Source organism: Lutra lutra, chromosome 5, assembly GCF_902655055.1.
Source record: "Lutra lutra chromosome 5, mLutLut1.2, whole genome shotgun sequence".
Taxonomy (NCBI): Eukaryota; Metazoa; Chordata; class Mammalia; order Carnivora; family Mustelidae; genus Lutra; species Lutra lutra.
In genome coordinates this window covers 150,935,978-150,960,500 of record NC_062282.1, presented here as the reverse complement: position 1 = coordinate 150,960,500, position 24,523 = coordinate 150,935,978, and the positions used below count along the sequence as shown (strand labels likewise).

Genomic DNA, 24,523 nt, shown 5'->3' with positions numbered 1-24,523 from the left:
GGGCAGGGTGAATGAGAACATCCAAAAGGACAGGTGTCCACCATCCAGGGAAGTCTGAAAACACACAGCAGAGATGTTCTGGACAGACAAATGCCTAGGAGGGGGTTTCCAAGTGGGACCTGGGGAGGGAAGGTCACTGTGCTGGGGTACAGCAGGTCTGGTAGGACTGTGACTCCTGGCAGTGGTAAGACTGTGCTGGAGAGGAGGGATTCCAGCCCTGGATGGGCTTTGACAGCAAACTTGCTCCAGGATGGAGAGGAAAGCCTTGGATGCAGAGTCGGAAAAGGTGGGTGGAGTGCAGAGAGGCTATTTTAGGCAGGCCTAGGAGTGCAAAGGCCCAGAGGCTCCCGGGGCTGGGCCGTGGGGCAGGTGAGGGCAGCAACCTGACTGAGCTCTGGGAGGGAGGGCTCTCCTCCAGGTGGAGGATCCTGTATTCAGAGGCTGTAACAGAGGGATGGGGAGGCAGTTGGAGGGGACAGGAACTTCAAGCAGAGAGGAGTTGGGGACTAAGGAAGCTTGCATCTCTCTGGAAGGGTAAAAGTTGATATTTGGGATAGTCCCTGCAGTGCATGCTTCCTCCCATAAAAGCGTCTTTCAGCCTCTGGAATTTCCATCTCAGGCCTCCGCAACCCGGTCCCATTCTCCTGCCCCGTTCTGCCCCAGGGCGCCCAAGAGAGGGTGAGGCAGCTCTTTGCGCCCATAGGCTGACGGGTGGAACCCGGGCGCCCCACGGACTCTCTGGGTGGGGATGCTTAGGCGGGCGCCGCTCTTTCGAGATTGTGCGCCGCCAGGGCGCGTGGCGCGCCCGATGGTGGCCGGCGGCGGGGCACCCCCAGTCCGGCCCACGGCGCTACTCTGCCGCCGCCTCGGGGTGTCTCTGCTTCGCTGCGAGCCGGAACCGCGGCGGCGGCGGCGCGAGGAGGGGAGCAGGCGGCGGCGGCCGCCGCGCCAAGAAGCGCCGGGTCACCGCAGGCTGAGGCGCCCGCCGTCCCCGCCCTCCCCCTCGCTCTCCTTCTCCTCCCTCCCGCCTCGCTCGCTCGCTCGCTCCTTCCCTCTCCCCGCCTCCCCTCCGCGCTCCCCCGCCCTCCCCTCCGCGCCTCGCCTCCTCCGCCCCGCGCCCTGCGGTGCTGCAGCTGCGGGCGGCTCCAGCTGCCCCCAGATGTGGGCTGGGCGGCGCGCGGGGAACTTTCGCGCCGGCAGCGAGTGCGGGGCCCCGGCTGCGGTCCGGCTGCCATGGATCCGCCGGCGGGAGCCGCTTGCCGCCTGCTTTGCCCCGCGCTGCTGCTGCTGCTGCTGCTGCTGCTGCCGCCGCCGCCCGCGGACGCCCGGCTCGCCGCCGCCGCCGACCCCCCAGGTAGGTGCAGCCGGGTCCTCACGCCCCACGACCTCCGCCAGCCGGACCCCGCCCCGCGTGCTCCGCCGCCCCCTCCCCAGGCGTCGTCCAGCCCGACTTGGGCAAACTCCGCGCGCCCCGCCCGGGGCCAAGTTGGCCAACTTCGGGGCCGGGTTGGTCGCGCAGGGGGCGCCCCGCGGCGCACCGGAGCGCCTCCGGCCGGAGGGGAACCTCGGAGCGTTCGCGGCTCCCGGGACGCGGAGCAAGGAGATGGAGGGCCGGGAAAGCCCCGCGGCCGAGAGCGCAGCGCTAGCCCCAGCGGGTCCTGGGGAGCCAGGGCGAGGCGGCGCCGGGGCTCGAGTCCGGGGACGCTCGGGAGGAGCCGGGTGCTGAGCGCGCCGCCTTGGGCCCTGGGGACTGATGCGGCGCCCGGGGTGGGGGGAATCCCTTAGCACCCGAGGGACCCTGCTCCACCCCTCCCTGTCCTCGGGCGCGCGGGGAGGGGGCCGGCATCGGTCCAACCGAGAGCTGGACACGGAGGACAGGCCGCGCGTGCCCGGGGGAGCCGAGTCCTCGCCGCTCCGGAGGCTAGCGGTGAGGGCGCCCGAGCGGCGGGGGCCGCGAAGGGGTAGAGGCGAGGCGCACGGTAAGGGGCCAACCGGCAATGGTTTCGGAGCAGCCCCACGTCCTGCCAAGGACGGTAGGTTCAAGGGGCGGGGGCGCTCTGATGGGGCTGTCCCCAGGGGAACTGTGAGGAGCTCTCGAGCTTCAAAATGGAACGGGACAGGGGGCAGAGCGCCTGGCTGACTGGGTCCCAGAGGGGGACCGCCTGGGAACGGCGGGGTTCAGGAATGGTGGCCCCGTTAACGCCCCTTCCCAGTCGGAAGAAGGCCGGGGAGGTGCAGGCTAGTTTCTGGGGTTTGCCTGGCAGAATGCCCTTTCCTTCGCAGTGGTGGTGGGTGGGGGAGGGCTGGGGGTCTGCGGAGCTTGGCTGCGGGGCTTGGCGGCGGGTCTCCGGGGCTCCGAGATCTAGACGGGTCTAACGCCCCTTCCCGTTGCAGGCGGGCCCCTGGGGCACGGAGCGGAGCGCATCCTGGCGGTGCCGGTGCGCACTGACGCCCAGGGCCGCTTGGTGTCCCACGTGGTGTCAGCGGCGTCGGCCCAGGCTGGGGTACGGGCCCGCAGGGCAGCCCCTGTCCAGACCCCGGGCTTACCTGGAGACAACGAGGAGGACCCCGGCGGCCGTCTCTTCTACAACGTCACGGTCTTCGGTCGAGACCTGCACCTGCGGCTGCGGCCCAACGCCCGCCTCGTGGCGCCCGGCGCCACCGTGGAGTGGCAAAGCGAGTCGGGTGCCACCCGCGTGGAGCCCCTGCTTGGGACCTGTCTCTACGTTGGAGACGTGGCGGGCCTGGCTGAAGCCTCCTCCGTGGCGCTCAGCAACTGCGACGGACTGGTGAGTACTCACTTCTCTCTCGCTCCTTTCTGCCCACTGCCCTTGCCTGGCACTTGGGAGCTGGTTTCCCGTGACTCCAAGGCCTGGACTGAGGATCTCCTTTGCCCCCCAGCGTGCAGGGAGCACCGGACACAGAAGGAAGGGGTTGGCACGAAGCCAAGTTATTTCAACTGACCCCAGAGGAGTGACTTAGGCAGCGGGTGGTGTTCTCCAAAGCTCTGCCAAGTAGCAGAGTGCCGTCTCCCTGATGCCTGCGGGGCACAGGTCTTCCTGTGGTCACCAGTGTGTACGACTCCAGGAGTGTATGCATCTGCATGCGTGTTCTGGAATGTTGGTGTGTGCTCGGATCTGGGAACCCATGCAGATATGTGGATGTGCTATTGTGTGTCTTGTACATGTGTGTATCTGTGGGTTTCTGCTCCTTTGGGTATCCGGGTATCTGTTCAGTGTGTGTCCATGGGCATCTTAACATGTGTGATATGTGGGGGGGAGCACACGTGCTGGAAGTCTATCTTCTTGTTTCTGTGTGTGCAGGTGGTGGCAGTCCAGGGAGCCGGCAGGCAGTGGTGCTGAAATGCCCAGTTATCCCTCTGCCCCCTGGCTGACCGGGAGCCACTGATTTTTCTGCTGTGGTTTCCTGTTGAACTCCAGCTGGTAATTTGAAAAGTCGGTTTTCTCTCTCTATTTTGAGCCAAGGGGAGCATTTGGAAATGCAGGCTCTGGTGCCCACGGGCAGCCTCTGAAGGACAAGGAGAGAGGCTGAGTCCCCTCCTGGGACTGGTTGGGCCACCCAGTGTGCCTTGAGCCCTGGGACGTTTTCTTGTTTCCAGGGGCCCAGAGGGACCACAGCTTGGCATGAGGGCGGTCTCAGAGGAAGCCTGGATCGATGCTCAGGGAGGCGGCTGACATTGGCGGTGCTTTGTCCGGCCGCCCCGGGGCCTGGCACGTGGCAGAAACCACTGCAGTCTTCTATTTTGGATTGGGGGTGCGGTGGTCAGGCTGGCCGGGCCTGGCCAGACATCTGAAGCCACCCACCGTGGGTTCTGCTCTAATTGCTGTTCAGAGCACTGCTGTGCGGGCGAGTGGCCGCTCTCCAGACCCTGCTGGCCCCCGAGGCCCCTGTCCTCGGGCTGGTCCTGCTGCTGCCTGCAGAGTCTGCAGTCCCACCAGAGCCCCACAACCACTGGTGTTCTTTTTATGGAGACACAGGAAATGTCACTTGTTGCTTCGGAAAATCACTGCCTTTGGCTGGATTGAGTTAGAACCCAGGCGTACTGCAAACAGCTATAAATGTCCTTGGAGGAGTTGGGTTATTGTGGTGCAGCCTTTTATATGTCCATTGTCTCTGAGGCCATCCGGGGCCTCATAGGTATGTCTCATTTCATGCTGTAGGTGAATTTCCTAAATAAATTGGTGCTGGGGACTCCAGGGTTTGGGGGAGCTGACTCAGATGCAGTCTGTAGGTGGGTCAGCTCCTGTGGACTGAGAGATTCCTGATGGAATGAATTTTATGGGCTGCTTTGTCTCTGTATCATTCCTTCATCTGTCATTTGGTGATTCATTTGTTTAGCCAGAACCTCCTAGTGCCGTCTGTCCACTGTGCAGGTCAGGGGTGTGGCTGGCCCAGTGCCCACCTGGGGCTGGGGACCACTGATGGGCTGAGGGGCAGCTCTGGCTTGGGCTTTGACCGCAGGCTCCTGGGGGCTATTTGGAGAATGAGTTGGCAGCAGGTAAAGGGGCAGGTTAGCAACCTTAGCGGAGGGAAGAACACGTGTGCAGGTACTGGGTATGTGTTGGCCTGGTTGGGATAGGCATGGTGAGATGTCATGAGGACTGGCCACACACCTGCACAGGGTCAAGGCAGCTGGAAAGAAGACGGGAGTTGGAAGATGTGCTGGGGCTTGCCTGAGGGGCCTTGAATACTGTCAAGGAAAAATGGCCTGGAGACATTGGGGCATCAATATTAATTCTGTACTCTTCCTCCCTCTTCCTTCCTTCCTTCCCTCCTTTCTCTCTTCTGTCCCTCCTTCCTTCCTTTTGTTTTGGTGTGTCTCTTCTCATTTTATACTAATTAATTCCTTAACCTTTTGAGTCTTTCTGTATATCACTGATAGATCTGGGGCTCTATACATGGTGCAGAGCTGTGGTCCCCACAGCTATCATGCAGGGGAGGGATCCTCATCCCTGGTTTGCACATGCTCAGATGAGGCTCCGGGAGGTCAAGCGACTTGCCCAAGACCACCTAGCCCATGCTGGCTGGGATCTGGCCTGGTTTCCTCCAGCCCTGTGCGCCACAGGGCTCCCAAGTTGGGCTGGGTAGAAGGCACTGAGATGTGCAAAATCTGTGCACTCCTCCCAATAGGCCTTACGTGAATAAATGCATCTCATTCTCCTAGCAACCCAGGCCCTTAACCATCATGCCACACAGGCCCCCTGCCTCTGTAGCATTTGTTCTTCCTTCAGATATAGCAAAACTCACCAAAGCAGGTATGTCATGCTGTTGTGTGTGTGCAAATCCCCAGGGATCTTGTTAAAATGCAAGTTCTGGTTCAGCACATCTGGGGTGGGGCCTAAAGTTCTGCTTGCCTGCCTGCCTGCCTTCCTTCCTTCCTTCCTTCCTTCCTTTTCTTTTCCTTCCTTTCCTTTCCTCTTTCCTTCTCTCTTTCTCTTTCTGTCTGTCTTTCTCTCTGAAAGAGCATGAGTGAAGGCAGGGAGTGGCAGAGGGAGAAAGAGAGAGAGAGAGACACTCTTAAGCAGATTCCTCACTGGGTGTGGATCTCAAGATCTGGGGCTTGTAACACTCAAGACCCTGAGATCATGACCTGAGCTGAAATCAAGAGTTGGATGCTTAACCTACTGAGCCACCCAGAAATGCAAGTTCTGCATTTCTAATGAGCTTCCTGGTCCTCAGGCCGCCCTTTGAGAAGGAAGGCTCAACAGCCCCATTTCTAAAGATTTTATTTATTTATTTATTTGACAGAGAGTGAGAGAGAGAGAGTATATGAGCAGGGGGAGTGGCAGGCAGAGGGAGAGAGAGAAGCAGACTCCCTGCTGAGCAGGGAGCCTGATGCAGGGCTTAACCCCAGGACCCTGGGGTCATGACCCGAGCTGAAGGCAGACGCTAATGCACTGAGCCACCCAGGTGCACCATCAACAGCCCCATTTCTGCAAGAGAGTTCTGCACATTCCTCCACTAGTTGTTCCTTGCAGACGGGTTTCAGTGGACAACAGGTGTGGGGGATGCTGCACTTTGCACTCAGCTTGGGCGATTAGGGGGCCCATCACAGTCTCTGGGAAGTTCCGTAATAAAGAAAGCTCTCGCAATCTGAGTAATCCGTCATTTCCCACACAGAGGGGACTGTGGAACCCCTTCTTTGCGGAATGTGTCTTCCTGGAAGATGTGTAGAAAAACCATGGAACAGGGTCCCAGGAGCTTGTGCGTGCACTCTCTCTCTAAAAATAAATAAATAAAATCTTTGGACAGCAGTCTTCTAGTCAAGGGGAATCTTGTTTCTTAGTATCTGTCAGGATCCTTTCAGTTACAAGTGACAGACTGCTTAAATCAGTTTAAACAATAGCTCTCCTAATGGTGAGTCTTCAGGCATGGCTGATTCCAGGTGCTCCCTTTAGGTCATTAGGACACATGCCATCTCCTGCCTCTGTCTTCCTTTGCGTTGGCTTTGTTCTCAAGTGTGGTCCTTCTATTCTGAGTCTAGGGGCCCCAGCAGTGTCTTTTTCTGAATAATTCCGCTGAGACCTGGGTATCACTCTGGCCAGCCTGGGCTCTGGTGCTCCTGTGAGGAGCAGGACATGGTATTTGCAGCCCCAGAAATGGAGAGCGGAAGAGGTGCTGTCCCCTCAGTTAATATGAGATGGGGATTCTGAATCTGCCAAGATGTAGATTCTTCTGGAGTCAGGTAGAGGTGCAGACTTAAGAAATTCCACTTGAAGACATGCTTTGTAAGACATGCTGTGTACTTTATTCCCAGAGTCTGGCAAACGCAGAGTTTCCAGGTTTTTTGTTTGTTTGTTTGTTTGTTTTTTTATAGCCACTAGACAGAAGTCATTCATAACATTCATGAGGAAAAGTTAAGGTTCGTTTTTCATGATGCATGAGAAAATTATGCTTAATGAAGGGTTCTTGCATGTGTTAATTTCATATTATTCATATATGCTCATTAAAAACCCATGAGGGGGGCACCTGGGTGGCTCAGTCAGTAAGAGTCTGCCTTCGGCTCAGGTCATGATCTCAGGGTCCTGGGATCCAGCCCCGTGTTGGGCTCCCTGCTTAGTGGGGAGTCTGCTTCTCCCTCTGCCTCTGCCCCTTCCCCCACTCATGTACTCTCTCTCTCTCACTCTCAAATAAATAAATGCTTATTTTTTATAACCCAAGCAGAAGCCTATTGTAATAATAGTAAATAGTAAGTCATAGTTTGCTACCCCTATTATGTGCCAGGCTCCCTACTGAGTGCCTTATGCCTTTATCTCCTTGTTCAGTCCCCACAAAGTCCTATGGCCTGTGCTTGATATTATCCCCATTCTACAGATGAATCAACTGAGTCTCTAAATGCTGAGACCTTGCTTCAAGCTTTGCTGTTGGTATTTGAATGCATGTCTTCTACCCAATGCATGATTCCAAGATCATGCTCACTACATTTTATTGTTGGTTTTGTTTTGTTTTTTGGCATGCCGACAGAAAGAATAAAAATGAAGAAATGCACTTCTGTAAAACATTTTTTACCTTCCCTATTTCGACTCCTGGAGACCTTCTGAGTCTGGGAGCAGGCCTGGTGGCTGAGTGGCTTGCTGATACACTGCTGACCTACTCTAGCCTACAGTTCTTGGCCGATTGCCTGAGTCTTCGTAGCTGGGTGATGGTAGTGGGGACTCCCGTAGGGCTGAAGCACCCAGCCCTCTCTCTGCCTCCCACCTCAGGGCAGCTCTGGGGACCTCTCCTGCCTGATAGAACATGACTAGGCTAGTGGGTAGAAGTCATCATGGGATGGGGAGTGGGAAGGGTCTGAGCTCTGAGGTCTAGTCCCGTCCTGAGGTCTGAGGGGTGGGGCAGTGTATACCCTTCCCAGGGGGCTCAATGTGAGTCCCCATGATTCTGTGAAGCAGAACTCCCACGGTGTGGCTGAGGTGCAGAGAGACCCAAGGGCTTCTGCCTTGTGGGCTGGGGCCCCTCCACTAGGCACCTATGCTGTCCAGTATTTTTTTTTAATATTTCATTTATTTATTAGAGAGAGTGAGCGAGCTTGAGTGGGGGTGGGGAGGGGCAGAGGGAAAAAGAGAGAGAGAGAATCCCAAGCAGACTCTACACTGAGTGCAGAATCAGTGTGGGGCTCAATCCCAGCATGCTGAGATCACGACCTGAGCTGAAATTAAGAGTGAGGAGCTTGGGTACCTGGGTGGCTCAGTGAGTTAAGCCTTTGCCTTCAGCTCAGGGTCCTGGGATTGAGCCCCACATCAGGTTCTCTGCTAAGGAGGGAGCCTGCTTCCCCCGCCCCTGCCACCTGCTTCTCTGCCTACTTGTGATCTCTGTCAAATAAAAAAGTAAAATCTTAAAAAAAAAAAAAAAAAAGAGTTGGAAGCTTAACCAACTGAGCCACCCAGGAGCTTGTGTCCAGTCTTTAGTCATTAAGAATCACTGAGGTCTACAGAGAGAAATCATCTGCTGGCCTAAGGGACCATGATGAGTTTCATTTTTCTTCACAAGTATCCTGCTTTTGAGGCCATACATTGGGCTCCAGCTGGCTCAGGTGCTAGGGTGGGGTGGGCAGGTGTGGCAGGCTCAGGCTGTGGGGTTGAGGGTGAGGATGCCTGGGACTTGCAGCCAGTCTTCCTTCCTCCTGCCCCTTCTCCTTGTTGTTTAAGACTCATTCAGTTTAAGTGACTGAAAGCTGGCTTACAGTAAATGAAATAAACAAGGGATATCATGAGCTCAATGACTCTTGGGGTCCTAATGAGTTCAGGCATGGCTGCATCCAGGGGTTCAGGGCTTGTTTCATCATATGTTCCCTACCTTTCAGCTCTATTACTCTCTGTCTCAATATGGTCTTCCCCATGTGGGGGCCACTGGCAACTCCTGGCTTAACTTGCTGCCATGGTAGCAATCAGAAATGGAGAGCACTCCTTTCTGGATGGTTCCTGCTAGCATCCTGGAGAGGGCTTTGATGGGCCCCACTTAGGTTACAGGCCCCTCTTTGAACCAGTTGTTGTGATGTAAGCCTGGCCTGAGTCTCTTGCTCACGTTTAGGATTAAAAGTGAGGGTCAGATCCCCAAACCCTGGAATGGATGGATGTTTTATATGAAAGCAAGAGGAAGGTGAATGTGCTGAGCAGATGAAAACAGTTACCACTGCACTCCATCTGGACTCTGGGTCCCCATGTCCAGATCTCTTCATGGGCTCCAGACTTGCCTGCCCAGCTGCCTCCAGGGCTCCCTCCGTGGTGACCCCGTATTTCTGAAATGGAAAGTGGTCTCCACTTTCCTAGACTCCACCCTTTCTTGGGTGGGAATCCCAGGATCACCCTCTCCTCCCTCTCCATGACCCGTATATCCAGTCTGCCACTGTCCTAGATGTCTCTGGGCTTTATCCCTGTTCCCATCCCTCCACAATGCCTAATCCCAAGCCCTGTCTTTTGCCCTGTATGAAGATCTGCTGCTAATTGGTCTGTCCCCAGAAACTCTTTCTCCTTACAGCAGCCACACTGATTTTCAGAAACCATATAGTAAGTCAGGTCACTCCTTGCTCAAGATCTTTCAGTGATTCTTATTGCCCTCAAAAAAAAAAAAATCCAAACCTGGAAAAACATCCAAATCTACCATCCTTCATTCAGGACCAACTATGACCTGGCCCAGTGGCCTCCAGTTTCATCTGTCACAGTGTCCCTATCATGCCTGTGCCCCATCACACTAAGCTTTTAGTTCCCCCAACACAGGACACCCCCCAGCTCAGGACCTTTGCATAGGTTGTGTCCTTGCCTAGACCACTCTTTTACCGTCATCTTTACCTGGCTCACTCTGTAGGTCTCAGCTAAATGGCCTTTCATCCAGGAAGCAATCCTAGGCATTGTCATGCCAGGTTGCACCCTGTGCTTCTTGGTAACGTGTACCATGCGTAATGTGTACCCACCCAGCTGTGTTCACAGGGCCCCGCTCTGACTGAGCAGACCTCACCTGGGAGCTGTGAAATGAGAGTTCCCAGGGAGAGGGGGCCAGAAGCCTATGTAGGAAATGGTTGGGGACTTGCTCCCGAGACCCTGTGTCCCCCCCCCCACCCCGTGCCCAGAGCTGGCCCATCTTTCCTCATCTGCTCTCTTGCCAATCCCAAAATGCCCACACTCCCTGGGGGAGACCCCCTTGGAGAATGGCTGAAAACTCTGACTCCTTTCCCATAGGAAAGCACTTGTGCACAACATGTGGTTTTATGGTTTTCCTGCTCCTACTTTGGGGTTCATGAAACTTGAGTTCAAAACCCTTGGTCTAAATCAATCCGAGTAAGAGAGGGAAGATTCCCCCCACTCCGCACCGCCTCCCCATTCCTGTATGGGGAAGTGTTGGATGGGGGTGAGGAGACGTTGGGCGGGGCTCTGGCAAGTCATCTTGTGGACCCTGGGTAAATCCTCTCACCACTGGCCTCAGTTTGTCCAGGTGGAAACTGGGGGCTGGAGTTAACCATTTCTGGGACCCTTCCAGGGCAACTCCAGGTGCCTTAGGGACCAGATGGGGTTCAAACACAAGTGAGGGGACAGGGTTGGAGGAGGGAGATGTAGGGACCCTGGAGAGCCCAAGCCCCACCTCCCTTGAGAGAGTGTTGCCCCTCAGGAGTGTGGACTCCTTGTTGCTGAGCCCCCCATTGTTTCTTCAGAGAAACTGTGTTTCTGAGTGTGTTACTATCATTTGGGCAAACAAGTCCAGCGTGAAGACCCTGTATGGGCCCTGAGGTCCCCTGAAAGGGCCTCCAGAGGCAGGTTTGGAAGTGTTGGGAGGTGTGCTGGCAGCAGGATCTGAGATGGGCCAGGGGTCCCTGCTGGTGGGGGCTGGGAACTTGCTTGAACCCAGCCTGACTTCATCACTGTCACCCCATGCCCCCGCTTCCAGAGCGTCTACAACCTTCTGGCTGGCCACCCCACCATGTCTTACTGGGAATGACTTGATGGAAGGGAAGGAGCATCTCAGAGGCTCTTCCCTGCCTGGGCGGGGTAGGGACGTGCACTGACCTGTGGCTGCCATGATGGAGGTGGACTTGTCAAGGGTTCGTGCTATAGGGGGCGAGTAGCAGCCTGTGACCCTGACCCACCACCCCATTTGCCTTTTGGTGGCCCCTCAGTTTGGTGTAGGTTGCATCCATGATCTGAAAGCCAGACTCATTTATCTGTCTTCCACCTGGACTTGTTAAAAATCACAGGCAGCCAGTAGCTGATTGCCAGGGGCTGAGGGGGAAGACGGGAATGTGGCGTTATTGTTAATGGTTACAGAGTTTCAGTTTTACAAGAAAACAAGAGGTCTGATGATGGTTGCACAACATTAGGAATGCATTTAAGAGCACCGAACGACACCAAAAGTGGTTAAGACGGTGAAAAAGGGCATCTGAGGACTCGTGGGATTCGGTAGGTAGTTCAGGGGCGCAGTGGTGCCCCTTGAGCCCCGCTCGTCCAGTTTTCCTCTTCAGTGGGACTCTATTCCCTGGGGGACTAGTGGTTGCTGCTGTCCCCACCCTCCTCTCACCCCCAGAAACAGCTTGGTGGGAAAAGAAAGCCATTTTTTGGAGGTTCCCGCCATGGTCTTGAGCTTCACTCTGACTGGGCGGGATTGGATCACGGGACTTTTCCATAGCCAATCACTGTGGCCCAGGAATGCTGTGCGCTGATTGGCTCTGGCCCGAGTCACATGCTCCAGCGGCTGCTTAGAATTGTCAAGAGAGCGCGCTTCGGGGTCGCAACCGTCAGTCATGGCCGCGTCACTGCTCTACACACTGAGGGCCCTGCCAACCGCGCTGCCCCTCAAGAAAAGACGGCCAGAGAATCAGTGTCTATGCCCGCTGCCTCTGCTGTGGCATGTGCCCAGTCCCTGCATTCATCCTGTGAACTAGCCATTGCGGTGCCCCTTTCACAGATGAGGAAACCGAGGGTCGGTGAGTTCCTGGGATCTGTGGGCTCTCCGGGTGTGGGGTCGCCTCAGTGCGCGGAATCCTCTAGGGACGGGCAGAGCAGAGCCCAGCTCGGCCCCTCAGGAAAGGCCAGCACAGTGGGTCACTGATCTCTGAACCTGAGCCCGGGAGGCCGGCTCTTCCCGAGTCATCCCTTGTGACCCTGCGGTGACTTCACTGCGTGGTCGTGTGTGTCTGGCGCTGGTTGTGGCGCGTAACGGCGCCGCTCATTCCCGTATTGGCTTCAGGCTCTTCCCGCCCCATGGCCAGCCGTGGCTGCCAGTCCCCCTGTGCCCCCAGCACTTGGGGAGTGTGGAGTGATGCCAGGGGTCAGCGGGGAGGTAGGGCAGGCCAGAGCGTCGCCCAGGCCTGCTGTGGGGACCATGAGCGCCACAGCCAAGGGGAGCAGTCTGGAGGGACTCATTTGCCCCGAGCCATGGGGACACCCTCCAGGGGCCTGGTGTGCCCGCCTAGCATCCAGGCTGGTTTTGCTGTGTGGCAGCCTGAGCTGTGGCCTGGGCCTCCGCAGTCTGGTGGCTGAAATCCATACCGGCAAATGCGTATGGATCCCTTCCTGGGACCCTCGGTCTATACCAGTGGACAGACACATTCTTCATTACCCTTCCTGCCCTCCCCTGCTTGGGCAGCCTGGGGGAACATACGTGTGTGTTTGTGCACCTTTGTGTGGGGATGGGTGTGTGTATGTATGTGGAAAGGTGTGCTTGGGTATGTGTGTTCATGCCTATCTGTATGAGTGTGACATGAATATGTACCTACGTGTGAATGTGTGTCTATGCTTGTGAGTTTATGCATTGGAGTGAGCATGTGTGTGAGTGTGCATGTGTTTGTAGGGTGAGCACGTGCATTCAAGTGTGAGTGTGTAAGCATGGTTGTGTGTGTTCTTGCCAAGGGCTTCCTGCTGGGGAGGGGACTGAGACGGGGGAGAGGTACCCAGGGGAGAGGAAGACCCTAGCCCTCTGAATCTTGGCACCACCTCGGGCCCCCTCCTCCCGCACTGGCACGCGCTCTGAAATGGGAGGGCCCAGGTGGGAGCCTCTTGCTCTGCTGCTTATGTTTCATATTAAATGTCAACTGTCCACCGGGTCTGCGGTGCTGCCATTAATATGGAGAAGTTATTACAGAGCCTGGAGCTGGCTCCTTGGGCTCATCCATGAATTTCAATTACCTTGCACGTCTACTCTAGGCCTGTGGAGTGGGGCTCACAGCTTCTGCTTGGAGGCATCCAGAACCCCAGCCCAGGCAGTGCGGAGGGGCTAGGCGGGCCCTGCACCTCTCCTCCTTGCCCTGCAGGTTTCACGAGAGCACGGACTTGGTGTGGATGGAGGCTGCTGTGTCACACAGTCCATTCTGCCCTGCGTAGCTGGGCAGCCTGGACGAGGGCTGAAATGCACAAAACTTGTTTTCCTTGCTTGCAGAGTTGAGGGGAGAGGAACCCATCCACGCTTGCTGGGCATTGAAAGGGCATGTGTGCAACAAGTACTTAGCCCAGGCCTGGGGTTTGGGAGATGATGGCCGTTTATGCATTTCATCAGATCTGAGATGCCATCAGTTATAGGGCACACACTCCCAATTACACTGTACCATGGCACCTTAACTACAGTCCTAAGAGGCATAGACACCAGCAGCCCTGCCCCCAGTTGCTTCAAACAGTGGGCCATTCCTCCCTTTTCACTTGCTTGTCTTACTTAGTGTGTGACTGCCTTCTTCTTTTCTGGGTGTCTTCCTCTCTTTGGTAAAGCATGGAGTTGCAGTCCTTCCTCCAGTGAGTCCTTCCTCACTGATGCCAAAGCTATCCACTCCGTTGTCTCTGTGCTTTTGTGTGCACATCATCATTTTTTTTGCCATAACGGTGTGACTTTTTGAAGACATTTTGGATAGTAGGGATCTCAACATAGGAAGTGCTGATCCTACACACAGTTCAGGTAAGGGATAGCATATGAGCCACATGCCATTGTTGGGTTGGCATGTGCGAGGCAATGCCAGCCACCACATGGTTGCTGCTGGCTGCTGGTGGTGATTAAAACCCAGTGATTTCATTCTGACTTCAGAGGTGGTAAATGTGAAAAATGTGGGTCTAGAGTCCTGGACAGGCATATTTTTTTTTTTTTTAAATTGTTGTTGTTGTTGTTGTTATTCTGTTACAAGTGATTTTAAGGCCATGTCTGAGCTGGTAGGCAGTTCTCATGCTGGGAAGTAGAGCAGCAACAGAGACTGGGCTGTTCACCCCAGAGGGACCAGCCCTTGCTAGCTCTGTGAGTGGCATATTCAAGGATTTGTCTCTGAACCTGGATATTTCTCTTTTGAAAGCAGGGATTTGGGACTACATGGCAAATAAGGTGTATTTCTATATCACGCAAGACTTGTCCAAGTGGCCAGTCTGATTGGGACACAGCTTCTGAAGATATGAGAAAAAGTAGCTCAAGAGCTGTGAATATGAACATATATGTATTTTTAATGGATGATGCCATCTCCTATCAGTTGCAAATGAAATGTTGGGTTAACCAATATCACAGATCAAATCCCTACCAGCACTAAACTATATTTATTACTAGAGCCTTAAAGCTGTGATAGCTAAAGAATTTGCTGCTTTATAGTTACATTGTCCACCACAGTAGCCATGAACCAGGTGATGCTATCACTACTTGAAAGGTGGCTGGTCCTAAGTGAGAGGTGCCCGAGTGTAAAATATTAAGTATTAAAAGTCTTAGTATAAAATGTATATATGTGTGTGTGTGTATAAACATCTCATTGATAATCTAAAAGTATCGAGTATAGATTGAAATAATATTTTGGATGTAGTGGATAAAGTAAGATATATTGCTGAAATTGATTTCACCTGTTGTTGTTTTTTTTTTTTTTTTTTTTTTTTTTTCCTTAAACGCGGCTCCATGTGAAGTTCTCATTACATTTCTGTTGGACAGTGCTGCTTTGAGACATCTGGCTGGATACTTCCCGTTTCACTGTTATTGTTTTGCAAAATTTCCTTGGCTGGTCACCTCTGTTTATTTCTTTCAATTGAATTTTAGAATTATTTTGTCAGGTTAAAAACATCCCTTGCAAGTTTGATTGACATTAAATTAAACTTAGAAACCAATTAAAGGAGGAATTGACATAATTTATAGTATTTACCAGGAACATGGTGTATTTTTCAATTGATTTCATTTTGCTTTGATGTTATTCGGTAAAGTATTATACATTTTTTATATGGGTCACTCATTATTTTAAATCAGGGTCATTTCAAGGATTCTGTTTTTCCTTTTTGCTATTGTTTATGGAATCACTTCAATCTATCATTGGTGTACAGGAAGGCTATTGATTTTTATATAATTATCTTTTATCAAGCTGCTTGATAGAACTCATTAATTCTAATATATCTTTGTGCATTCCCCTGGGTTTTCTAGGTATATAGTTATACTGTCTATAAACGATGATAATTTCGGAGTCTCGTTTCCAATCAGCACCATCTAGAACCTTCAGAGTATTGTTAAGTAACAGCAGCGGCTTTGTGCATCCGCGTCTGCGCCTGGCTCTGATGGGAACACCCCTGGCATTTCTCTGCTTAATAAAATATAGTGCTTGCTCCTGGACTAAGATGGATTTCGTGAGAAGGCAATATCCTCTGAATTCTAGTTTTCTGAGGTCCTATTTTTATCAGCACAGGAACTGAAATCTAGATTAAATTTGTCTAACACCTCACACAGCACTGCCTCCCTCCCTGCCCCCGACCCCCAAAGCCGGAGGCGTTAGACAATTCCCAGGGACTGTGTTTCCCAAGGACCTGGGACTCTGTGCTGCTGGCAGGTCCCCTGAGTTGCCTACTTGCTGGCCCTGAAATGCAAGCCAGCTCCATTTCCAGCTGTCAGGGCCCCTCCCAGGAAGAGGCTGGGGCATGCTGCTGAGGAAGGTGGTGGAGGCTGAACTGCCCAGCTGAGCAGGTGGCTTCCAGGAGAGCTGGAACCAATTCTTAGAAAGCCCATGTGGGGACAAATTGCCAACTTGACATGCTGGGTTCTCCCTCTTTCAGTGGTATGTCTCCCAACCTTCAGTTTTCCCCGAGTCTTACAGAAGGCTTTACCCCCTTGCTCAGTGGTTGATTCCTGCCCATACACCCCTACCCCCTTGGGGTCCCACTGATACCTTTATTCCCACATGTTTCTAGAAGGTCTTTTCTGAAAGACTCTGGTTCCCATAGAGGGAATCTGTGGGCTGTTGTGTAGAGAATAAAATTGTTTTCCATTGTGTTGTCGGTCTGTCTCCCCACAGATGGGCATGGGATTTGGGCAACTTTGAACAATATCTGTGCGGGGGTTCCAGCCTGAGAGATTCTGATTTACCAGATGTGGGTAGGACTTGGGGGTCTGTGTTTTTCAAGAGCTACATGGGAGAGTCTAATGCCTAGCCATTGGGCATGCACTGAGAGTCAGGACGTATGAGGCTGGACAGAGCCAGGTTCAGGGCTGACTCTCCACTTGGCTGGCCTGTGACTCTCAGTTTCCCCAGCGGCCACCCACCTGCCTTGGGGGTGAGGGGGTGAGGGGGAACAAGCTGGTTGGCCTCGGTCCAAAAGGTTTGGGATCCAAACTCTTTGGGAGGTTGGGGTGGAAGGAGATCATATCCTAGAGGGACAGCTAGGCCTCCAGGTGGCCCAGGACCATGGGAGCTGCTACTGAGGTATTAGCTCCTGACCCTTTATGCCCTCCAGTCTTTTACCTGGAAATTCAGAGCGTGGCAGACGGAGGGAAGGCTGAGGCTGCCTGTCCGCACAGTGGGTGGGTAGAACTCACTTGGCACTGGGTACTGATCCTGCAGGCCCTGTTGGGCAGGGTGGGGCAGGGGCACTCTCTGCCATGGTGTCCCTCAGTGTCCCCCAGCCAGACCCTGGGCCCTGTGAAGCTTCCATCCCTCTTGCCTCCATTCCGCCCTCAGCTCCTCATCTCCACTGGCTGACCACTGGCCCCTGGTGTGAGCTCACTAGCCTTGAGCTGAGGTGTGAGCTTCCTGGGTGGTTGGGTGTGTCATAGCCACCAGTGGCTGGTCTGAGACCTGCATACAGAGTGAGGAGAGGTCCCAGGCTTGGCTCAGCTCAGCTGACAGAGGGAAGGCCTATTTTCTGAGCAGCCCCCGGGAAGTAGAGCGGGGTCGTGGCTCAGATGCTGGAAGCCCTTCCATCCTTCTTTCTCAGGCATGCCCTCTTTCTCTTGTATCTCTTCCCTCCCTCCCTGCCCTGTCATGCCCTCTTCTCTCCTCCCTCCATTCTACCCCTTCCTTTTTCTTCCTCCCTTCCCTTCCTTTCCCATCCCCTCTCTTTCCCAAAGTGAACCCCCCACTTGGGCAACTGGGACTCTTGGGTGACCCTTTCTTGGTGGTGGGCTCTTCATTACTGGCCACACACTCTGACCCATGCTGTGCCTGCACATTCCTATTCATACATCACCTCCTGTGACATTGGGAATGGGATCTCATCCGGAAGGAAAGTAGGGGTCAGACAGGGGGAGTGACCCACTCCAGGTCACATGGAGCCCATGACCTGTGCTCCTGCTGCTGCATGTGGAACTCTGCTGCAGCTGGAAACCTCTGTTGTCCTGAGGTACACATCACCCCACCCCCAACCCATACAGCAGGGTTAATTACTACCTTAGGCAGGGGAGTCCCTCCTCTCCTTGGCCACTGAGCTCTTGGTGCATTTCAGCAAACAAGGTTAAGGCCGAGCCCCTGCCCTGTCAGAGCAACCCCCACCTCAGATAGGCTGGCCTGGCCTTTGAGTGGCATTTTTCCTATTGGGGTGCCCAGGCCCTTGTGGGCTGTGTCCTTAATGGGGAGGCTGGTCGGCCCAGTCTGTGTCCTGACCTGGGCTGCCGTGGAAGGTTGTGTAGGTGGTGTCCTGCACGAGGGCTCCTGGGCACGGGGGTGCAGGAGGCCAACTTCTGCTCAGAGTCTGGGAGTGGATGGGGTGGAGGGTGGAGGGTAGCCAAAGCTGTGTGGAGGACAGCAGCCACTGGAGCGGGGGAAGGCGAAGCCAGGCATCTGCCCCATCATCAAGGCCACTGAGTCCGTGTATTCATTAATCTCCCTTTCCTCCCTGCTTTCATTCACCCTTTATGAGCTTAGGCAGAATGATAGCCACAGCGTTTCCTTTCTTATTTTTACCATGTCGACTTTTTAGTTCTTCTGGCCAGTTCTGCCAGGCCTTTGCTGTTAATTTCTTCTGTGTATTTATTTATTTTTTATTTATTTTTATTTTTAAATTTTTTAAATTTTATTATTTTATTTTATTTATTTATTTGACAGACAGAGATCACAAGTAGGCAGAGAAGCAGGCAGAGAGAGAGGAGGAAGCAGGCTCCCTGCTGAGCAGACAGCCCGATGCGGGGCTCGATCCCAGGACCCTGGGATCATGACCTGAGCCGAAAGCAGAGGCTTTAACCCACTGAGCCACCCAGCCGCCCCTCTTCTGTGTATTTAGATCGTAGAAAATAATCAGCCTTTCAAAGAAGTGCTCTTGGCATGGATTTTGATTTTTAAATATTTAACTCCTTTAATTCAAGTGAAGTATGTTTCCTGGACTGCGTGAGGTGTGGGTTTTAGATACTTATTTTTTCTAAATTGCCACTCTGTGTCTCAGTGGCAGGCGTTTACCTTTGGGATGTGCACTCCCTCATCTGTGAAACTCGTGGAGGTGCTCTGGCTTATTTCTGGTCTGTTTTATTTATACCTGCTCAAAGCCCTTTGTCTATGCTATGTTCTAGTATCTGATAGGGCAGGTTATCACCATCATGGCTTTAAAAAAAATGTTTTAAGGGGCGCCTGGGTGGCTCAGTGGTTAAAGCCTCTGCCTTCGGCTCGGGTCATGGTCTCAGGGTCCTGAGATCGAGTCCCGCATCGGGCTCTCTGCTCAGCAGGGAGCCTGCCTCCTCCTCCTCTCTCTCTCTGCCTGCCTCTCTGCCTACTGGTGATCTGTCTGTCAAATTAAAAAAAAATGTTTTAACTATTTTTGTCCATTTTCCAAATGGATTTTGGGTTTGTTTGGTTATGATCTTTTTTTTTTTTTTTTTTTAGAGATTTTATTTATTTATTTGACAGAGAGAAATCACAAGTAGGCAGAGAGGCAGGCAGAGAGAGAGGAGGAAGCAGGCTCCCTGCTGAGCAGAAAGCCCGATGTGGGGCTCGAACCTAGGACCTGGGATCATGACCTGAGCCGAAGGCAGCGGCTTAACCCACTGAGCCACCCAGGCGCCCCAGTTTGGTTATGATCTTAATCAGTATCCCAAGAGGATCTTTATTTTGGATGATATCTCGTGCTTACAGTAGTGTCCAGCACACAACAGGGCCTCAGTAAATCTTTGGAACAAGTGAATGTCATCTTCATGATGTTTCATTTTCTCAGGGAAGTAAGAAGGACATTGATTCACATCTTTTAAAATCTATTCCCTGTAGGTTTATTATTACAAGTCTTAGAATTTTATCACCATTGTGAATGGGATCTTTTAGATCCTATTTCATAGTCAGTTATTATGGATAACTAGGAATATTTTAAAACCTAGAATACTGGATGACCATTTTTACTCTGGGTACCTGGGACATACTTGTTCCAGATTAATGATATTCTCCGAGTTGAGACGCTTTCATTCCCAAAGAGCAACCAGAGCCACAGTCAGCATGTTGGCACAAATTAAATGCGCATTTGCACAACTACAGCTAAACACTTGACAACTACAGTTGATCCATAGAACCCAAGACCCACGGAGGCCCCACCTGTTCCTCCTCATTTGCATTCAATGATCCCGTCTTCCTCATGGGCATCTGCAGTCTCAGTCTTCTCTTATCACAGTGGCACGGGAACAAAACACGGATTATCATTAAAAAAATCCTTGTAAAGTCTCTCAATGGGATGTTTCCCAGGTTTGCATTCCAGATATGCAAATTTCTATACTTATTTCGCATCTAGGCGTTTTAATGAACTTCCGTATTATTTTTCCCTTTTTTTTGTGGATTTCTTTGGGGGGAGGAGGATTTTCTAGGAAGTGTACAATTACCTCCTGTAATTCATATTTTTGTGCCTTCTTTTTCAATATTTTTTCATTTTATGTCTTCTTATGTTGGTGATAGTGTAAAAATTGAATTTTAGTAATTTTGCATGGGAACTAAACTGTGTTTTCAGGGAGGCTGGCTGGCTGCTGTCTAAGGGAGACAAGAACTAGGTCCTCCTTTCTGTTCTGTGAATGCTGCTGGTGGACATGTCTTGGCATAAGTGGACCTTGTATCTTCAGTTACTGTGGTGGGGCAGCTTTTCTTTTCCTGGTTGGTGTGTCACATGAGCATAGGACATGTATGTGTGCTGGTTTGTGGGGGATGAATGGCTGTGACTGGTGCCCCCTCCCACCACCCTGTTAGATCAGGGAGCTTCTCTCAGCCCTGTGGCCTGTTATTGCCGTGTACCCCGGGGAGCTGTGGTGTACAGGGGGAGCAGTGTACCTGAGGCAGGATTGTTTGTAGGGTTGGCAGGAAAATGTCTGTCTTTGAAAGACTTCCTGGGTTTCAGCTAGGGATGTAGTTCAGTACGGCACTCTCAGGGGTAGGCTGGTGGGTAGATCCAACCTGAAACTCCACGTGAATTTGGACTTCAAAGCCCCATTTGAGTCCCCGCCTTGCCCCTTATATTAAATATACAGAAATATTTCTGTACTTCAGTGTTCTTACTCTGCAGGGCGGAGTTTGCAAACGGTGGGCTTTGTGCCATGTCCACCCACAGATGAGTTTTGTTGGTCTTCCCGGTGTTTGACAAATCTCTCCCAAAGCTCCAGATTTCCAGTTTCTCTCAAGAACCCGGGAGAGCGCCTAGGCCTGTACTGTGCTGGCTGGGGATGAGCAGGACAGAGCCCCCAGAGGGATGCCACAGCTTTGGGCGCCCTGGTTGCCCCTTGTGGTCACCCCTGGCCCTCCTTCCTGGCTTTCATGTCCTGCATGGTTCCTGTGTTGACAGCAGAGACCTTTTACATTGAGGTGGATGCCACAGGGGCTCCGGAACCCGTCGTTTCTCCCTCATCCTTCCTTCCTTCCCAGGATTTCAGTTTATCATCCTCTCTGACAAGGCACTGTGCACTGAAATCAGACATGGTCCTGCTCCAGAGAGTGTGTTTCTGGCTCCTTCTCTCACTCACTGCAACTCTTGTCCCTCATCTGTGAGAGGTGAACATTGACGGCAGTAACCACTGTGGTGGTGATTAGGAGGATTCCAGGAAGTAAGGCCATGGCTGTGGCCCGCTTAGTAGCCAGTAGCCCTTGTTGCTACGGGGTCATATTCTCCTCCTGGCGCTGCTACGGGGAACCAAAGTGTGAAATATTTGGAGACACGGGAAGTGCAGCACAGATATTAATCAGCTTGGAGTATTCTGTGGGCTGGGCTAGCACTGGTGTGAGGAGTGGGGAAGCAGGCCCTGGGGGTAGGCAGGGTCCCATGTACCATAACCTGCCTGGGACATTTTGCCAGATGAGGACATGACTGTTCAGAAATGGAATTCCTGGGTCAGAATAAGGAGAACAGATGTTTACGGGACGAGGCCAAGAGCCGCTGACATCACCCAGAGCCTATCAGGACACAGGCCGAAGCTGAGGGTCCTCTATCCCTTCCTGTCAATGCAGTGTTCCTGGGGCAGCTGCCAGGGCTGGAGTGTGGACACCCCCCACCCCCGCGCGCGCGCGCACACACACACACACACACACACACACACTTGTGGTTTCTTCCACCAAATCCTTTCCACCTGAACACAATTAGCCAGGATGTGGAAAAGATTTCCAGCCTGGAAGGAGAGAAGAGAATCTAGTTGGCAGGCAGGCCTCGATGGTGAGTGGACTCTGCAGGATGGAGGAACAGCTTTTGGGGGTAGAGCTGCTAGCCAGGAAGGAGGAATGCATGTCCCTTCCTCCCAACATCCCCAGAGGTGGAGTGCCTGTTTCTTAAGTTCTTCTTGGGCCATGAATCTGGAGGTTGTGACCAAGAGGCTGCTGGGACCTTGTTCCTTTTGTGAACACCGGTGCACATGGTGCCTGCCCTCTCAGAAGGCCATCTCCAGACCCAGACTCCTGCCACTGCCAGTGATAGAAAAACCAGTGCATGGGGCGCCTGGGTGGCTCAGTGGGTTAAGCCTCTACCTTTGGCTCAGGTCATGATCTCAGGGTCCTGGGATCTAGCCCCGCATCAGGCTCTCTGCTCGGCAGGGAGCCTGCTTTGCTCTCTCTCTCTCTCTTCCTGCCTCTCTGCCTACTTGTGATCTCTCTCGCTGCCAAATAAATAAATAAATAAATCTTAAAAAAAAAAAAAAGAAAAAAAAAAAGCAGTGCAAACCAGCTCAGGCTGAAAGGGGATGCTCAGGCCTGTCTCAGCTCTGCTTCCCCCCTCCTTGGCCTGCCCTCAGCAGGTTCTCCTCAGTGGGTGGATGTAGGTTCACCGGCACTACCTGCCAGCCCAGCAGAAAGATCTTCCTTTGCCCTGGACTTGTAGCAAGCGTCCTGAGGCTGGTTCTTATCTGCTCGAGCTGGGTCGTGTGCTGTGGGCAAATTGCTGTGGCCCAGGCTGGGCACAGGGAGCTGGCTTCAGTTGGCCAGGCCTGGTCACATGTCTAGTGGTTCCAGATCGGGGAGAGTCCATAGTATGAGGACCTGAGATCTGGGTGCCAGGGGGACACCAGGCCGCTGTTGTTGGGGGAGCGGTGGGTGACCACTGCCTCTTCTCTGTGTCCTGGACCTCTGCCCACCTCTTCTCTGCTCTTGCCTTCTGTTTTTCCCCATTTGGGTTAGCCTGGCCATGTTCTGCTCCTGAGTGCTTCCAGTGGCTCTCCCTCACCTACTGGGTAAAGCATGGGCCCAGAGAGACCAGCATTCAAGAGCTGTCATGACCAGTCAGCACTTCAGATTATTCTGTCCACCTTATTTCCCTCCCTTCCATCCTGTGGGCTTGGGACAGGAGCTCTCAAAGATCATGCATTCCCATCAAGTAGTTAGCTGTACCCATGTTGAAAAGAGCCCTTGTTGCAGGACAAGAAGGGACCAGTTATTTTGGCTGTCAATGAATCTAAAATATCATCCAAGGGTGTGAGGGACGAGTTGGGTGTGATTGTGCAAGGAGGCTTCGGTCCTGTGGGTTCACCTGGGGTTGTATTAGCAGAGCAGCAGAGCTGATGACCTCTGGGCCTTTGTCTGAAGTGTGGAGAGCCCCACATGCCTGACTGACTCCCTGCCCTCCTATCATGGCAGGTGACACAGCTGCTTCCAGGCCCCTGTTTGTTGGCATGCTGGGTTAGAACTTCATTCCTTTTTATGGACAAAAAATAGTCCATTATATGGATAGGCCACTGGGTTTTTAAAATTTTTTTTAAGATTTTACTTATTTATTTGACACAGAGAGAGCACAAGCACAGGGAGCAGCAGAGGGAGAGGGAGAAGCAGGCTTCCCACAGAGCAGGGAGCCCGATGCAGGACTCTATCCCAGGACCCTGGGATCATGACCTGAGCTGAAGGCAGATGCTTAACCAACTGAGCCACCTGGGCGCCCCTCCACAGTTTTTGTTGTTGTTGTTGTCGTTTTGTTTTTAAGATTATTTATTTGAGAGAGAGAGAGAGAGAGAGCTGGAGTGAGCATGAGTTAGGGGAGTGGCAGAGGGAGGGAATCTCAAGCAGATTCCCTGCCAAATGCAGAGCCTTATGCAGGGCCCAATCTCACCACCCTGAGATCATGGCCTAGCTGAATCAAGAGTCGGACGCTTAACTGACTGAACCACCCAGGCACCTGTGGTTATGTCACAGTTTTTAAAAAATTCATTCATAAGTTGATGGACATTTGGGTTGTTTCCACCTTTTGGCTCTTACACTGTGAACATTTGTGCATGAGTGTTTCATGGGCTTTTCAATTAATGTGTGAAGTAATAAGACCTAGCAGCACATGTCACAGCCTCTGTCATGTGGGTCGTGCTGAGTGTACTTTGCCAGTGGTAGTGAGAGATGCAGATCCTCAGCACATCTGTTGTGACGGGCACAGGTGCTACTAATGCTGGTGGGCTTGCTGCCTCCATCCCGAGTGACAGGGAATTCCTGCTCGCAGCCATGGGAGAGAATGGAGTGATGTCTGTCAGCTGATGGAGCGGGGCTGAAGAGCCCTCCGGGGGAGCCCCCCGAGGGCAGTGACAGGTCCCCGCTGCAGCTGCCCTGTATATGGCACCCACTGTGGTGGTCCTAAGAGACCCTGGTGAGTGCCATGGCCCGTGGTGGGATGAGGTATCCAGATCAAGGTGGTGGCGGTCCTGGTCTGCTCTTGGCCTCCTGTGAGGGGTGATGTCTCACTGCCCCTTCCTCCCCAGAGTGTTCTCTGTGTCTCTAGCTTGGGAGTCCTATAGCTGATGGTGGGGAGCAGGGTCTGGTAGGAAACCCATCCTGTCCCATCGTCTTCCCTTCTGCCAGGCTGTTTTCCTTCACAGCTACTTGGGGGGGGAGGGGAGGGGAGGGGGGAACAGAGCCAAAGACCTGTCAGTAGGGGACTGTGGGTCAGACACACATGGCCGGCTCCCA

General features: G+C 53.1%; 1 protein-coding gene across 2 annotated transcripts in view; it reads left to right on the top strand.

Annotated features, from left to right (window-relative positions):
* Positions 1-1,079: 1,079 nt before the first annotated feature.
* ADAMTS2 (ADAM metallopeptidase with thrombospondin type 1 motif 2) overlaps positions 1,080-24,523 on the top strand; it is a 227,289-nt gene continuing 203,845 nt past the window's right edge. Inside the window, exons 1-2 of one of the 2 annotated variants that reach the window (XM_047730543.1) lie at positions 1,080-1,354; positions 2,395-2,789. In XM_047730543.1, the coding sequence (XP_047586499.1) occupies positions 1,234-1,354; positions 2,395-2,789 (516 nt within the window). In that variant the 5' untranslated portion in view covers positions 1,080-1,233. Of the gene's footprint in view, positions 1,355-1,657; positions 2,034-2,394; positions 2,790-24,523 lie in introns of those variants that run through there. The other variant, XM_047730542.1, reaches the window with a different exon arrangement.